Below are 16,290 nucleotides of genomic sequence, written 5' to 3' on the forward strand. Positions count from 1 at the left end.
GCGTGGACCTCAACGTCCTGCTGTGTATTTACAAACGTATTACGTAGTTTGAACCCGAAGTGTGCACAAGGAGGTTTTACTCACACGGCTTTTTTGCTGTCGTATTGTTTGTTGGGCAAATATCCTCTAACGTTACGGTATCCAGCATGTAAACAACGAAATGTACAAATATAAAAGGCACTTGTTCTTATCTATAGCGGTACAATAGAAGTCGAGTTTGACCGTGACGAGACACATTGATCATGCAACAAGCCCGCTGGGTCTTCAAAATAAAATATTTCTGGAGGTTATATAAAATACAAATCTCTCCATATTTCCGAATGACTATGCAGTGAAGCGTGTAGAATTCCCAAGGACGAGAGCTGGGCAACCATAAGTAATGTGAACATTTAAGCCCCCCGTTGACTCAAGCTTGAACGCCACTTATTTTGATAGAAAGCCGGATACGAATCACTCTCTTCGTGGCTGTCTTCCCAGCCCTTGGCGACCCCTACCTGTAGCTCCCTTGTCTTTTCACGTCTTGTCGCACGTTGGTCGACAGCCAAAAGGTCTCGATGAAGATGGCATTTGTCGGGGTTCCTAAACAAATCCGGTACGCTAAGGCGCTCAGTGGGCTTTGGAGCGAAGGTGGCCTGATCTTACCTCCAGCCCAGCGCGGCCTCCCTGCTCAGTACGGACTGCGCGCTCTAAGATGATCGGATGGCAGCGAAACTATTTTCAGACCACTTAAAACAAAAATAAATAAATAACAAAACAAAACAATTCGTGATCCCTACCTGTCAGTTTTATGAAAAATGTTTTCCCCTTTAACAGTGGCTCCTACTAATTTTTCCCCCAAGTGTGGAACAAAGATTTAGAAAACTTTGAGAATTGCAAGAATTATAAAATTGAACACTAATCTGAGACACCTAATAGATCTAAAGTCACTATTACCTGAGGTTGATATCCGTCTATAGCTCGGATGATGAATCTCAAAGGACTGAGCAGGTATTTGTAATATTGTGGGCAGTCCCACTGCTTTGGAATGAAAACAATTGAACAAGGTTGAATTTGAACCACCAACTATGTTGAATGTGCAGTCATGCACTTGACATGGGAATATATTCAAGGGACAAAAAATACTGTCCAGTTGGAATTCAAAATCACCCCTTTTATGAATCAGTAAAGCCAAGTTTGACTCTTCAAATGTATCTGATTTTAGCGACAACCTGACCCCCTCCCCATTAGTCCGTTAAACGGGGGCTCCTCTTTATTATGAATTTATATTCTCCCTGTGTAGCACATCAACATTATCGATCATCTTTTAATTGTTTTTCTTACTCATAATGAATAAGTAAATTGAGCTAATCAGTGAATTGCAGTATAAATAACTCCTAAATATGCAAATTATGCTCTCGTTGTATAGACATTTATAATTGACTCAGACGATCCCACCACATTGCAGTTGTACCGCCGGGTTCACGACCCTTGACCTGTCATTTCCCTCACAGGCTGCAGCGCTACAGCCCCATGCAACATCCATCTTGAATATGTCCTTGCTGTCGATATGTAACGATTTACTTTTTCCATCTTGTTTACACTTTGCGCTTTGTTTCTTGCCTTCTTTTCTCACTCCCTCAAGAAACTTAAAACTGCTTTTGGCATAAAAGCAACACAGATCCTGAACAGGACTTTATAAAAGCAGAGTGAGTTTTTGATACAATGAGTGATTGTGATTTTTTTTAGACATTTCTCCCCAGTATATTGAATCAATAACAATTCTGTATAATCAAAGTACAGTATTACAATATTGTGATCGTAAAAGTGTGACATGATTTTTGCCCCCCCTCCCCTAATGAATATTTCAGGTAGAAAGGAGGCACAGACATCAAATGACAGTCTCACTGCCAGAAGACAGTCGCCCATGATTGGTCCAGCGACCGTGTAGCTTGTGATCAAATATAGTATGTACTTCCTGCATGTGCCTTACCTGGCTACTATCCTTTGACTGCAGTTACCATGAAGGTGGCGGGGGTGCGAGGGCTGGTAGTGGGGGTCCTCGTCTGCAGGGCGGGCCTTCGGGCTGGATGCGTAGATCGTGCATCCCATGAACGCCTCCTGGGAGACGGCCTCCGCGTCTAACAAGGTATCCTTCCTCGGTCCGATCCCAATGACGGCCGGCCGCTTTATGGGAACAGTACAGTATGTTGGCTTCTTAACCCCTCCCTCCCTCCCTCTCAGGCGCCCCCGCTGAGGATAATCAGATTCTGCATTTACGCTCCGCAAAAACAGGGCCGACGTCATGGCTCCCTGTCACCGGTGGCGCATTATGCTAATGCACACCACTGCTAACTCGCAGCGCTGGAGGCAGTTACAAATACAAACATCATAACAGATGGCAGCACCTTTGCAAATGGTTCATTGATCAGAATCTTCATTGGGCCTGAAACACTCCACATACGCCAGCGTCTTCCAAACTTTATATAACCTAGGCAAACACTTTACATTTGAACAAAAATGGAACAGATGAACAAAGAGACACTATTTTGTATTTAATGATTATGTTCAGCAAAGTAGTTGAGAGTGGCAGCACGGTGGATCAGCTGGTCAACTGGTGGCCTCACAGTTTGAGGTCCTGGGTTCAATCCTAGACAGGCCTGTGTGGAGTTTGCATGTTCTCCCCGTTCCTGCATAGGTTTTCTCTGGGCACTCCGGTTTTCTCCCACATTCCAAAAAACATGCAAGATTAATTGGACACTCAAAATTGCCCCTTGGTGTGATTTTGAGTGCGGCTGTTTGTCTCAATGTGCCCTGAGATTGGCTGGCAACCAGTTCAGGGTGTACCCCGCCTCCTGCCCGTTGACAGCTAGGATAGGCTCCAGCACTCCCTGTGACCCTCGTGAGGATAAGCGGTGAAGAAATTGGATGGATGGATGGTTGGGAGTCACTGACCTTTACACTCCAGTACTTCTAGAACTGCATTGCTTTTGAGTAGGATGCCCCGAACTTTGTGTCAAGAACCCAAATGGGACGTTGAAATGTTGAGGATCTTTCAGGAAGCTTAAACTCGTTGGAAACGTTCACTGGAGACTCTTTGTGGGTGACTTGATCCTCATGAACGGGGCAGTACTGACAGTCTAACAGCCCGGGCTGCCTCATACCGTCCCACCGTCGTCAGGTGCCGTTTTCGGCTGGGACGTTATGCCAACAACTAAGATGTGGGCGCTTCTTTTTATGGTTATAATCCACATTAAGCAAGCAATCATGAAGCTCAGCCTCTTAATGTGAAATTTGGCAGGCTTATAAACATTACTCTTTTCAGTGGTGCGTCGAATTTACATGCTAATTTTTTGTGCCCTGCTTGTTGCCACTTTAAAAAGTGTCTGACTGAGAAAACACCTGCGATATGAAGCTTGAATTTGATGTTAAATGTCCGACCGAGAGTACAGCATTAAGTACGGTGGATGACTGGGTCGTACATTCGCCTCACACTTCCGAGGACCCAGAGTTAAATCGGGCCTCACCTGACAGCACATCCCAGGTCTTGCACAGCCATTGTACTGCCCGGACAAGTCACCCATTGAGCATATTTGGGAGGAGGACACGAAAGCGGGTTCCACTTCCTGCCAATGTTGGGCAACTTCGCACAGCCATTGAAGAGGAGTGGACCGTCATTCCACAACCTGATTAATAATTTGCACTGCATGAGGTAAACGGTGCTCATGCCTGATATTGACAGGTTTTCGGACCCTCTAGATCCCCACAATGTAGCAAAACTCCACATTTCAGACCGGCCTTTGATTGTGGCCGGCCTAAGGCACACAATCATGCTGTCTTATCAGGATCTTAAAACACCACAACTGTAAGGTGGCATGGATTATCTCAGCAAAGGAGAAACGCTCACTTACACAGATTTGTGAACTATATTTGATAGAAGTGGCCTTTTGTGTACGGCGGAAACATTTTGGCGCTTCGAGGACAGCTCATGAAAAATTGGAGCAAAAGTGTTACATTTATACTTTTGTTCAAATTATCTGGCCGTCACGGCAAACAGTCTGAATACTTATGGCTGTGTGATATTTCAGTACATTTTATTTCATCAGCAAAAAAGTAAACAATTACGTCTTTTTCTGCCAATATGAGGTGCTGTGAGCGAAAAAAGAGCAATGGCTACAACAATAAGAAGTATAATTTAAAGGGGTCTCATTATATTGTGTATATATGTATATACACACACACACACACACACACACACAGTGGAACCTCAAACTTCGAATGACTCATGGGTTGTACAAATTGGACTTTGACCCAAAAAAATCTGTAAAAAATGCCTCGGTCTTCCACTCAATTGTTGGTGTCCGAACACCTGAGCAAAGCTGAAGCCATGTTGATCGGGCAGAGTCAAGACGAGGGATGCCGAACGCAAACGTCGGGGTGCCGAGACGAGCCACTGCCAACTTCAAGCCAGTCAGGCAGTCATCGTGGAAGCTTGTTTGCACATTTGCGAGTGCTTCTTAAGACCCCCCACCCCACCTCCCCCAATATTTTCTTTGCCACGGGCCCAAAGACAAACAGTGGTGCTGCCAGCAGCAAGGGAAAAAGGAAATATGTGCCAACCACAGTGGATTTAAGGAAGGAGATCATCGCCATGTAAGAGAGTGAGGTGCGTGTTTGCTATGGCTCTTGCTAACTACTATCGTATGGATAAAAATGGAACCTTTTGTTTAGGCACATTATCTTACAGACCCAAAAAATGAAGCACACCAAGAAAAGAACGCTGTCCCTACTGTGAAAAAAAGCAGGATGCTAAAGAATAAAAATGTAATAAAAGCCAGCTAGTTTTTTTAGTAAAATATTTTTAACAAATAAGAATTTGAGATAAGGGGCAAAAACGTTTTGCACCGTACTCTAGCTGAGATGTATTCAGATCTTTGTACAAGTGCTGCAGTGCTATTCACAAACTTAGATACAAGTGTAATGAAACAATATATATCACACTTTTGTTGAAGTCAACATATGAATTTGAAGCACAGTGACACATCCAAAGTCAAACACCGTCTTTTATATGATTCTGCTTCAAAAAGAACAAGTTGTGCAGTAAATACAGCACTGCACGGTTTTAGCTTGGTCCAGGCTCAAAGTGTCGGCATCATGGAATATTGGTTACCTGCGCAGTGTTTTAAGTAACATTTTAACATTCCCCACTGTCATACAAGCATCCAGAGAGGTTACAGTGAAGAAAATAAGTATTTGAACACTCTGCTCTATTGCAAAATCTCCCACTTAGAAATCATGGAGGGGTCTGAAATTTTCATCGTAGGTCCATGTCCACTGTGAGAGAGATAATCTAAAAAGAAAAATCCAGAAATCACAATGTATTTTTTTTAACCATTTATTTGTGTGATACAGCTGCAAATAAGATTTTGAAAACCTGAGGAAACCAATGTTAATATTTGGTACAGTAGCCTTTGTTCGCAATTACAGAGGTCAAACATTTCCTGTCGTTGTCCACCAGGTTTGCACACATGGCAGGAGGGATTTTGGCCCACTCCTCCACACAGATCTTCTCTACATCAGGCAGGTTTCTGGGAGCTGAGAAACACGCAGTTTCAGCTCCTTCCAAAGATTTTCTATAGCGTTTAGGTCTGGAGACTGGCTATGCCACGCCAGAGTCCTTGGTTTTCCTGGCTGTGTGCTTCGGGTCATTGTCATGTTGAAAGACCCAGTCACGACCCATCTTGAATGCTCTGACTGAGGGAAAGAGGTTGTTTCCCAAAATCTCACAATACATGCCCGCGGTCATCCTCTGCTTAATACAGTGCAGTCGTCCTGTCCCATGTGCAGAACCCCCACCCCCCCACCCCCCCAAAAAGCATGATGCTACCACCCCCATGCTTCACAGTAGGGATTGTGTTCTTGGGATGGAACTCAACATTCGTCTTCCTCCAAACACGGTTAGTGGAATTATGACCCAAAAGTTCCATTTTGGTCTCATCTGACCACAAAACCTTCTCCCATGACTCCTCTGTATCCTCCACATGGTCATTAAACATGTGCTGGTTTAAGCAGGGGAACCTGCTGATTTCAAACCATGACGTCTTAGTGTATTACCAACAGTCACCTTGGAAACGATGGACCCTGCTCTTTTCAGGTCATTGACCAAGTTGTGGCGTGTAGTCCTGGGCTGATTCCTCACCTTTCTCAGGATCATTGAGACCCCACAAGATGATATCTTTCATGGAGCTCCACTCCAATTGAGACTGACCGTCATCTTCTTCCATTTTCTCATGATGGCTCCAACAGTGGCCCCTTTTTCACCAAGCTGCTTGACAATTTCTCCATAGCCCTTTTCCAGCCGTGTGGAGGAGTACAACTTTGTCTCTGGTGTCTTGGGACAGCTCTTTGGTCTTGGCCATGTTACAGGTTTGAGTCTAACTGATTGTACGGGGTGGACAGGTGTCTTTATGCAGCTAACGACCTCACGCAGGTGCATCTGATTCAGGATAATACATGGAATGGAGGTGGACTTTTAAAGGCAGACTAACAGGTCTTTGAGGGTAAGAATTCTAGCTGTTAGACAGGTGCTCAAATACTTATTTGCAGCTGTATCACACAAATAAATCGTTAAAAAATCATACATTGTGATTTGTGGATTTTTCTATTTAGATTATCTCTCTCACAGTGGACATGCACCTACAATGAAAATTTCAGACCCCTCCATGATTTCCAAGTGGGAGAACTTGCAATGCAGTAGCGTGTTCAAATACTTATTTACTTCACTGTACCTGCGGTATAAAACTGCTCATTATTTGGAGAAACCTCACAAGTGTCATGGGGTAGGAAATAGGGTCAAAGTGACCAAATAATGGCGTCCTCTTGTAGTATGTGTACTGTATTTGGAGAGCTGAAGTCCATTTCTGGTTGTCATGTCTTGTTTTCCAGTACCACCCCGATACACTTTCCGTGATGGCATTGCAAAAAAGAACAACACGTAAACACGTACTCTTTCTGCTCTCGAGTGAGCTGACGTTTCATGGAATTTTGACGCCATATCATGTGATAACCCACATTTAACTTTTGAGCCGTATTTCTCCTGAAAATGATGACTTGACTTGAGAGGCATGCGACTTTGGAGGTTCCACTGCTGTCTTGTACGACAAATCCTCCGTCAGTCAAGAACGCTAAAGCCAGGGAGCAGTGACCAGGACAGATTGTCTCATAAAAAGATTTATTTTTTTCCAGCCCAAATTTACAAAGGCAAGTTACAGAGTATTGTATATATATATATAAAAAAAAAGAACCATGGTAATGTACACTTTTCACAAACTCCTGTGAGGGAGGGAGAGAAGAGGAAGAGGGGGCGAGACAATTCTGAATGTCTTACACAGAAAGAAGACAGTAAACATCCTTGCAAGCACCTCTGTGGGTACTGTGGGCCGTGGGTTGGGGGTGGGGAGTGGCGGGGGTTGGGGGTGGGTGTCTTTGTATGACAGAAGGTGGTTCGGGAAAGGACAAACGAGCAAGCGTCTGTTTTCTCACACAAGAATGTTCAACTAGGCACCAACTGCTGGCCAATAAATATACTCTGCACCATTGAAACAAAACAGCCAAGCTTTCCATTATGTCGAAAGCAAACATGAAGTTTTCTGGCTTTTCATACACTTTTTAGAATATAGTTAAGATTTTTCACTGGGCTTTGCTGACTACTGAGATAATAAGACTACTCTCTGAGCGAACAAATGCACTTGTCACAACCATTGTTTGATAAAACTATATTGTACTGTATGAAAGCAGCCTGCTGGTACTAAAACCTCACAGACTTGAATGACAACATCACAGCTGCCTAGGTTACCCTTACAGATTAAATACTAATCAAACACCAGCACATTCATCTGATTCAGCCATTCATCATCTTTAAATGCACATATGTCAAGGAGATGTCCAGGATGTACTTGCTAAAACCAAGAACTTGTGGGATTGCTAGCTGCTGTAAAATTCAACTCCTGCCTGGGGAGGTGGTAACTTCGATAACACAAAAAGGACTGTAATAATCAAATTGGATTAAGTGACAACTCTGTTCGTGTCTCTCACCCACCCAACACACACAAACACATGCACACGCACACGCAGCTGCTTAAATAAATAGACATTTGAAAGCAGAGTATGGTACCTGGTTACTTTTGAGCATGACGTCAGGGTAAACATTGAACAACGGATTTACACCGCAGCATTGCACACCGTATGCAAAATCCAAATACATGAATAGGAGGACAATGACGATATGTTTACCTCACACACCAGCTGCTTGGTTTGTATGTTTTGTGTGAACATTTTTTATAAACAGATCTTTCTGCACTTAGGGGCATGTAACGTGAGCAAAATTGTTGCTACCCCTTTGTTGATAAAAGGAAAACCCACAGGGATCACAAAAATACCTTCAATCCAACAAAAGTAATAAATAAAAATGTCACGTATATTAACCAATGACATACCAGACATTGCTTTTGAATTGCGGTCCGACAGAATTTTAAAAAACAAACTCGAGAAACAGACCTGGACAAAAATGATGGTCCCCGAGAAAAATTCAAACGAACGTTACCATAGGGACATCCTCTAATTTGCAACACAGCGGTCTTCAAACTTGTCATATCTCAATCAGCCTATTGAAAGGGTGACAGATGATAACTGCGCTGTTTGGAGACCGTGTGTGTACCCCAGAAAACATGGACCAGAGGAAGCAAAGGAGATTAGAAACAAAATTATAGACAAGTAACTTAAAGGTAAAGGTTATCAGCCCATCTCCAATCAGTTTAATGTTGATGTGACGTACAGTTGTACATATTCAGAATCTTAAGATCCACTGGACTACAGCCAACATCCTTGGAGGTGTCTACCTGAGGAAGATGGATGTCAAATTTGAAGAGACGGACAATACGAATCGTAACAAGAGAGCGCAGAACCCCGTCCCAAACAATTAAAGGTGAACTCCAAGGTGCAAGGTACACCAGTGTCAGATCACGCCATCCATTGTCATTTGAGCCAAAGTGGGCTGCATGGGAGACCCCCAAGGAGAACACCACTATTGAAAATAAACATGAAGTGTCATTTGCCAAACTGGGAGACTCTCGTATAGACAGATGAGAAAAAAAAATGGAACCTTTTGTTTAGGCACATCATCTTACAGACCAAAAAATGAAGCACACCAAGACAAAAACACTGTCCCTACTGTGAACAAAAGCAGGATGGTCTGTTATGTTCTGAGGCTGTATTGCTACTTTTGGTACAGGGTATCTTAAATATGTGCAAGGTACAATGAAATGTCAAGACTATCTAGGTGGTTTAGAGAGAAACCTGCAGTCCTGTGTCAGAAAGCTTGGTCTTAGCTGTAGATCATAGGTCTTGCAAAAGGATAATAATCCCTTGAAAAAAAGAACACCCAAAATTGGCAATAAGCAAAACATTGGACTATTCTAAAGTGGTATTCTATGAGCCCAAATCTGAATCTTTTGGAACATCAGTGGAAGGAGCTGAAATGTGCCGTAGGGTGAAATCACTCTTCAAACCTCAGACAACTAGAGCACTTTTCTCATGAACATGGGAGCAAAATACCTACTGAGAAGTTCAGAAGTCTTATTGAAAATTACAGTGAAGAAAACGAGTATTTCAACACCCCGCTACATTGCAAGTTCTCCCACTGAGAAATCATGAAGGGGTCAGAAATTTTCATCGTAGGTGCATGTCCACTGTGAGAGAGATAATCTAAAGTAAGTATCTTTCGGCTTGTCCCTTTCGGGGTCGCCACAGCGTGTGTATGATTTTTTAATGATATGTTTGTGTGATACAGCTGCAAATAACGTCGTGTAATAACGTCGTGTAGTCCTGGGCTGATTCCTCACCTTTCTAAGGATCATTGAGACCCCACGAGGTGATATCTTGCATGGGGCTCCACTCCGATTGAGATTGACAGTTATGTTTAGCTTCTTCCATTTTCTAATGACTACTCTAACAGTGGACCTTTTTCACCAAGCTGCTTGGCAATTTCTCCATAGCCCTTTTCCAGCCGTGTGGAGGAGTACAACTTTGTCTCTGGTGTCTTGGGACAGCTCTTTGGTCTTGGCCATGTTACAGGTTTGAGTCTAACTGATTGTACGGGGTGGACAGGTGTCTTTATGCAGCTAACGACCTCACACAAGTGTATCTGATTCAGGATAATACATGGAGTGCAGGTGGACTTTTAAAGGCGGACTAACAGGTGTGTGAGGGTCAGAATTCTAACTGATAGACAGGTGTTCAAATACCTATTTGCAACTGTATCACGCACATAATTTGTTAAAAAAATCATATATTGTGATTTGTGGTTTTTTCTTTTCAGATTATCTCTCTCACAGTGGACGTGCACCTATGATGGAAATTTCAGACCACTCAATGATTTCTTAGTGGGAGAACTTGCAATGCAGCAGCGTGTTCAAATACTTATTTACTTCACTGTAGAAAAATTGATTGAAGTCAATGACCTGCACAGGCTGTGCAACAAAATATGAAGAGTAGCATTATTTTTGTCCAAGCCTGCTTCCTGATTGTTATTATTTTTTCTAATAATGTTGTTGGATCACAATTTCCAAAGCAACATTTGTCTTGTTTTTTTAATCATGTTCTAATTATTTCTGTGACCACTGTAGGTTTTACTTTCATGAATGCAATATGCAAGAAGTTGAAATTAGATCCCAGATAGCAACGAAGCAAAGTACCACACTTCGACTGATTGAAAGCCAGCCGCTTGAAGAAACAATAATAATAAAGAGATGAATGTGGTTAAGAGGGAAGCCATATTAGCCATATGGATGGACACAATGAGCTAAAAGTCACCGTCTGAAGGATTAAGGATACTGTCAGCCGTTCAAATGTCTGCAAGTGAAGGATGTGCAGGGATGAATTGAACACATGCAGAAATTATCTGGACATGTGCTGAGACACATCTTAACATTTATCTGTGGAAAGTCAATGCTAAAGCAGAACATTAACTTAACAGGGGTAAATGAAGCTTACTGCGCCTGACAAGTGTCACCGTGGCTAATGTGGCTTCGCTCGCAGAGTGAGTGGAAAAACAAGTTTCATTGTGTGGGGAAGCAGCGTAGACACCAGCATTCAGACATTCAAAGATGGCAATCACTATTGAAGTTGAGTTGTTTGACAAAAGCAAACATTGATCACGTTTACTATTCTCTGTTGAGGTCTATGAGGTCCCTTCGCTAAAACAAGGTGACATCATCCCTGAAAAAACTGACGCTTTTAAATGTGGGAACTATTTTGTGACAGTGAGAATGAAAACATCAGTCTCAGGCTCTTAAGTCTCTGAAAAGAAAGCAGCAGTTGCCATATTCCCCTGTCGCTAATGAAACAGAACCAAACATTTGTCAAGTTTAGGATATATTGTTGCATCGTTGCATATAAAATGCCAGCAACATAAAGTTGTACTCATTTCAATACAATTTTCTCTGCAAGTCTTTAATTTAATTTAACTCCCATTTGTCATCAGTCACCCAACTGTCCGAATCCTCGGGTAGATTCTTCTTTATGTGAAACCCCCCACCCCCGAAAAATATATTTGTCAAAACAAAAACGAAGACAGTCCAATAGTCCATTTTTGCATTGTATTTGTTGACAGTGCAAAGACTAGAGCATCAGAGGGGAGGTGTTTCCTCTGCATGAAGGGATAGAGTGATGGCTTTGAACCTGGATTAGATCAGTCCAAGCTTTGAGATTCTTTCTAAGGTGAAGAAAGATGTGAACAAACTGCCGACACCTGGGCAGATCAACTAAACAGAAACACCATTGAACTGATGTCTAAAAAGAACACCTGGGAAATCCTTTCTCATGTGAGCCAGTCACATGAATCTTTGCAGGGTTGAGGTGTGGCGGTCAGGTTTCCCTGTTAGACAAACACAGGAAATGCCGATTAACAATCACTTCATTCCTTTTGAGAATATGTTACATTCATGGCGATTAGGATCAATAGTCCCCCCCCCCCCCATTTTAGTGCTGTCATTTACAAGTCCCCCACTAGGTGCCAGTGCAGCATGCGTCCATTTTCATGCTCTTCCTACAACTCTATTATCGTCACTGTGATCCTCTTGTCCTTAAAAGACCTACTTAAAATGGATGAGCAGAGGGGCTGCATTGAATATTAGATACTAGACAGCAGCACAGCACGCCAAAGAGTACCAGCAACGAGTCAATTTTCCTTTAGTCAAATCCAGGACAAAGGATTCAAAGACCAGCCAAGACAAAAACAAATGTAACAGAACACGATACATTATTACTATACAAGTACTACAGTAAGTATTTTAAGGTCTAAGTTTGCCTCGTACATTTGTTTGATCTGAAATTACTTGTGTGCATTTTAGTCTTTATAGACCACAGCAGAGATGCCGACCTAAAATCAATAAAAATTCACTTCTCGAACTATTTGTTCAAATTTGTCTGAATTTCCATTCTTTCAAAATTGGGTCACAAACATTTCTGCGCAATTGTCATAATCATGATTCCAAATAAATTATACCGTCAATACGTGTTTGTTATTTTTATGTTTTTATTACATCCATCTTGCATTGGCAATGCAGTTCCAGCCTGAATCAAAGTACCAGCATATGAGATTACAACGTCCCATCATAAAAAAAACATCTGTCTCTTTGGATTAATTCACCTTTGCTAATTTTGTTTAAAACCCTGGGAACACAAAAAGCAATTCTATTGAAACAGATTAATCAGATCACAAATGTCAAAATTAAAACTCATCCCTATATTTTGCAAACCAACAAGATTGCTGACTGACTAAAGCAGATGGGTAATATATGGACAATAGTTTTGGTTCCCAATCAATGTACTTCTTGTATGTCTACAAAAGAAGTCCAAGAGGAAAAAATGTCATTATCTCTTCTCTTGGATGCTATTTATATTACATATTTCCTAAATCCACAACTGCTCCCGTAACAAAGATTTACCCGTTGTGAGACCAACAAAGGTTATCATATACAGTGTGCCCTTGCCCGTTTGCATCCCATCATATTTGCGGACTGTGGTCTCAAAGCTATTTATTTTCCATAATGTAACGTAGCTTCACAACCATAAGGTGCACTTGGAAGTCTGAAATTCTTTATTAAATAGACAAGGCTCCTTATATGCACACTGAATTCCAACATTTGGAAATGTTGGTACGTGACTTGTCCAATCAAGTACACTTGAACACATTGGTTACATTGTTAGCATGCATGCTAGCATGCATTTTAGTGTGTATGAAAGATACCATATGATGGCGTTCACGAGGGAGTGAGGAACAATTCCAATTTGACATTCTCCCACCTTTGTGACACTTAGGACCTCCTTAGTGCCGCAAAGCTTGCTGGGTGGATTTAAATAGCATTTAAAGTGCATGTTTTGTGTCAATTACTTCTTCAATGTTTTATTATTTGCCAGTTATGCTATTCTATTGGTGTGATCATTTTAGCTTCGACGTGACAATGAGTGTAAACCGTATCTTGACTAATGAATTGCCTACACTATATGCGTAAGCTTCTTCTTGCTTAAAAATTTAAAATTGCAATCGTTCTTCAATGCCTTTTTGTAGCTTGCATACATGCTAAAACACATGCTAGCATGCATGCTAACAATGAAACTGGTGTGTTCAGGTATCATTGGTCTAGTCACACAACATTTACAGATTTTGGAACTTGTGCACGTAAAGTACGCTGTCATTTTTTGAGAAAATTTAAGACTTAGGTGCACCTTACGGTTGCAAAAATATGGTACATATCATACATAGATATTTTAATACTGCATCCATTATTCATGGATTTTTGTTGTTTGCAGGGGGGGGGCAAGGAATGTAATCCCTGCGAATAACGAGGGAACACTATCATAAATATTTATGCATCATAACAATATACTTTTAAACCTGTGTGCAGTGATGGACTGATCCATTTCTGGTTCAGACGGTCCAGTCTTTCTGTGATGTGTATTATTTTGTATTTATAGGTCTAAACAGGTATTAATTGATCTGTTATTTTGTTCAGTTGTTTCAGCCAGGCCTATGTGATAACTGTACAGTCTTGTTCCACCAAATCACTTGTTTTGATGTTTTGCGACCGCATGACACAACAGCTTCGTCATTAGCATGGATTTTATATTGTCTTCGCCTAGTAACTCTTCGTCCTCCCTGCATGACTTCTTTGTAAGCAGCATGGTCAGAAATGTAGCTTATTCGCTGCCATGAAGACCTTGATCTGCGACTTAATATGCATTGACACAGGACGCAAGCTGAACTTTTACCTTACATTGGCAGCTCGGTGGCAAAATGAAATAGCAGTCAAGCAAGTGTTCGATGTGGATGTGCCAGTAATAACAGACACTGGATTTTTTTCTATATCCGGAATATTAGTGTTACATCCGTAACGAGTCAACGTTCAGTGATTTCCGTATCAAAATATGGACGTTCGGTACCATTTGGCAGCTCTGCCACAGTCTATATGTTATTCCTCCCTTTATTTCCATCTTAGTGGAAATGTTGGCATTTCATAAGATGTTTTTCTATCATTAATTAACTAAAGCAGTGATTCTCAACTGGTGGGTTGGGAACCAAACACGAGTCATGGACCGCTAGTAAAATAATACAGGCAGGTCCTGGGTTTCAAGGTAGCCAAAGTACAGCAATGAGTTTAATGGCCAGTGTAAGAATCCACAGCCACACAGCATAAGAAGCGACAGACTGTCATTCTTTGGATTACTATTTTGGAATATTTCTAAGAGTGACAATTCTATTGTAATTTTGTAAAAGTCTTTCATTACTGTCAATACAGAATCCAAATGGGGTTTTACGGGGGCGTGTCGGACTTGTGTACAAATTGTGGTTACATCGTCACCATTGGAGGTGAACTCTGGTGTAAAACGAGGACTGTCTTTACAGTGACATATTTAACATGTATCCCAGAGTAGACTTGGCTCGAAAACACATATTGATAGGCATGGGTCACAAACTTTATTACTAGAAATGTAAAGGTGTACTACATCTACATGCTCAGCTTCTGAATAGCGAATGTCGTCGCTAGCAATGTGCTTATGACAGGAGGTCAAACTCATTTAAAGCAGTATCATATGAACAAGAATATTGGGTTCAACACAAAAGAAAACTAGCATGATGCAAATGCAGTTTATAAAAGCCTTAGAACAGCTTCTACCGTTCTACTCAGATGAAGCCAAAGCAATTACCAAATTTTACTTGATTAATTTTCCTTCATGCCGTTATCACATAAGTCCTGTTTTAACAGAGCATTAAAATGCACATTGAATATGAAAACGGTGCACAGTAATTTTGTTTACAAATATTCAAAAGTTATTTTTCAACCAAAATGTTCTTTCTTCATACATTAATACATGTTCGTAACTATCACAGAAGTGACTTTGCAACTATATGAAAATTCTGAAGATGCTTACAGGTACAGAAGATGTTTGGTCCCATGATAACTACACTTCATCTGTTTCATTAAGTCTGACTACTGTTGTTGTACATCTGCACAGTAAATGTGCAAATTAGTGCCTGTCGTAGGCCCAGGTTCACCTTCTCAGGAAGCAATATAGTATATTATGTACCTATTAGTTCATGAAATAAACCGTTTTTTTTTTAGTGCAGCTCATTTTCGATTACAAATGAGATAAACTGTTTTGTTACCACACTGCACATTCAACACGTGTGTCCTCCACTTTCCTCCAGTACACAGTTGTCATCTAAATAAAGGTGGAAGGTAGTAGAGAGGGCAAGTAAAGACTGACTGACCTGTAGTGTAGGAAAGGTCATACTGCCCTGAAAGCAGGGGGTACCCCAGGTGGTGGTGGGAGGGCATGATCCGCTGGGAGGGCGAGGAGCGCGCCCGATCTACATCTCTTTCCCGATCCCTTTCTCCACCAGCTCCTCTGTCCTGCTCTCGCTCTCTGTCAAGGGGTGGCTTGTCCCCTATTGTCGGAGATTTGCTTTTGTATTGGCTGGCGTGTTGATGTAGGATATCGAGAGCTTTGGAGTCTGTTGCCATTTTGTTGACAGTAGGGCTGGTGCGGGATTTGTCGTTGACCTCTTCAGCTATTTTACTGCCGTAGGGGGCGAAAGGATAACCTCCCGGAAGGTAAGATCCTAGATGAATGGGAATATTGACGGGTTGATTCAGGATTTATTGAGAATGCATGTATGTAGTGCAATTTCTTTGTACAAGACCAAGTAGCTATGTAAAGCAAAGTATGAAGGTTTGTTTTCACTTAACTAAATGT

At 41.6% G+C, this 16,290-nt stretch overlaps 2 protein-coding genes across 5 annotated transcripts in view; both read right to left on the minus strand.

Moving 5' to 3' along the window:
* gramd2aa (GRAM domain containing 2Aa) overlaps positions 1–653 on the minus strand; it is a 32,639-nt gene extending 31,986 nt beyond the window's left edge. Inside the window, exons 1-2 of the mRNA XM_061815314.1 lie at positions 643–653; positions 495–579 (exon numbers count right to left, since the gene is read on the minus strand). The gene's annotated coding sequence lies outside the window, so the exon portion shown is untranslated. The remainder of the gene's footprint in view (positions 1–494; positions 580–642) is intronic.
* A 6,549-nt stretch (positions 654–7,202) lies between these two features.
* The window catches only part of LOC133498465 (zinc finger protein 609-like), a 157,038-nt gene continuing 147,950 nt past the window's right edge, over positions 7,203–16,290 (minus strand). For all 4 annotated transcript variants that reach the window (XM_061815317.1, XM_061815319.1, XM_061815316.1 and 1 more), the window contains exons 7-8: positions 15,806–16,156; positions 7,203–11,908 (exon numbers count right to left, since the gene is read on the minus strand). In XM_061815317.1, coding sequence (XP_061671301.1) covers positions 11,865–11,908; positions 15,806–16,156 — 395 coding nt within the window. In that variant the 3' untranslated portion in view covers positions 7,203–11,864. The remainder of the gene's footprint in view (positions 11,909–15,805; positions 16,157–16,290) is intronic.

The sequence above is a fragment of the Syngnathoides biaculeatus genome, chromosome 3, assembly GCF_019802595.1.
Source record: "Syngnathoides biaculeatus isolate LvHL_M chromosome 3, ASM1980259v1, whole genome shotgun sequence".
NCBI lineage: Eukaryota > Metazoa > Chordata > Actinopteri > Syngnathiformes > Syngnathidae > Syngnathoides > Syngnathoides biaculeatus.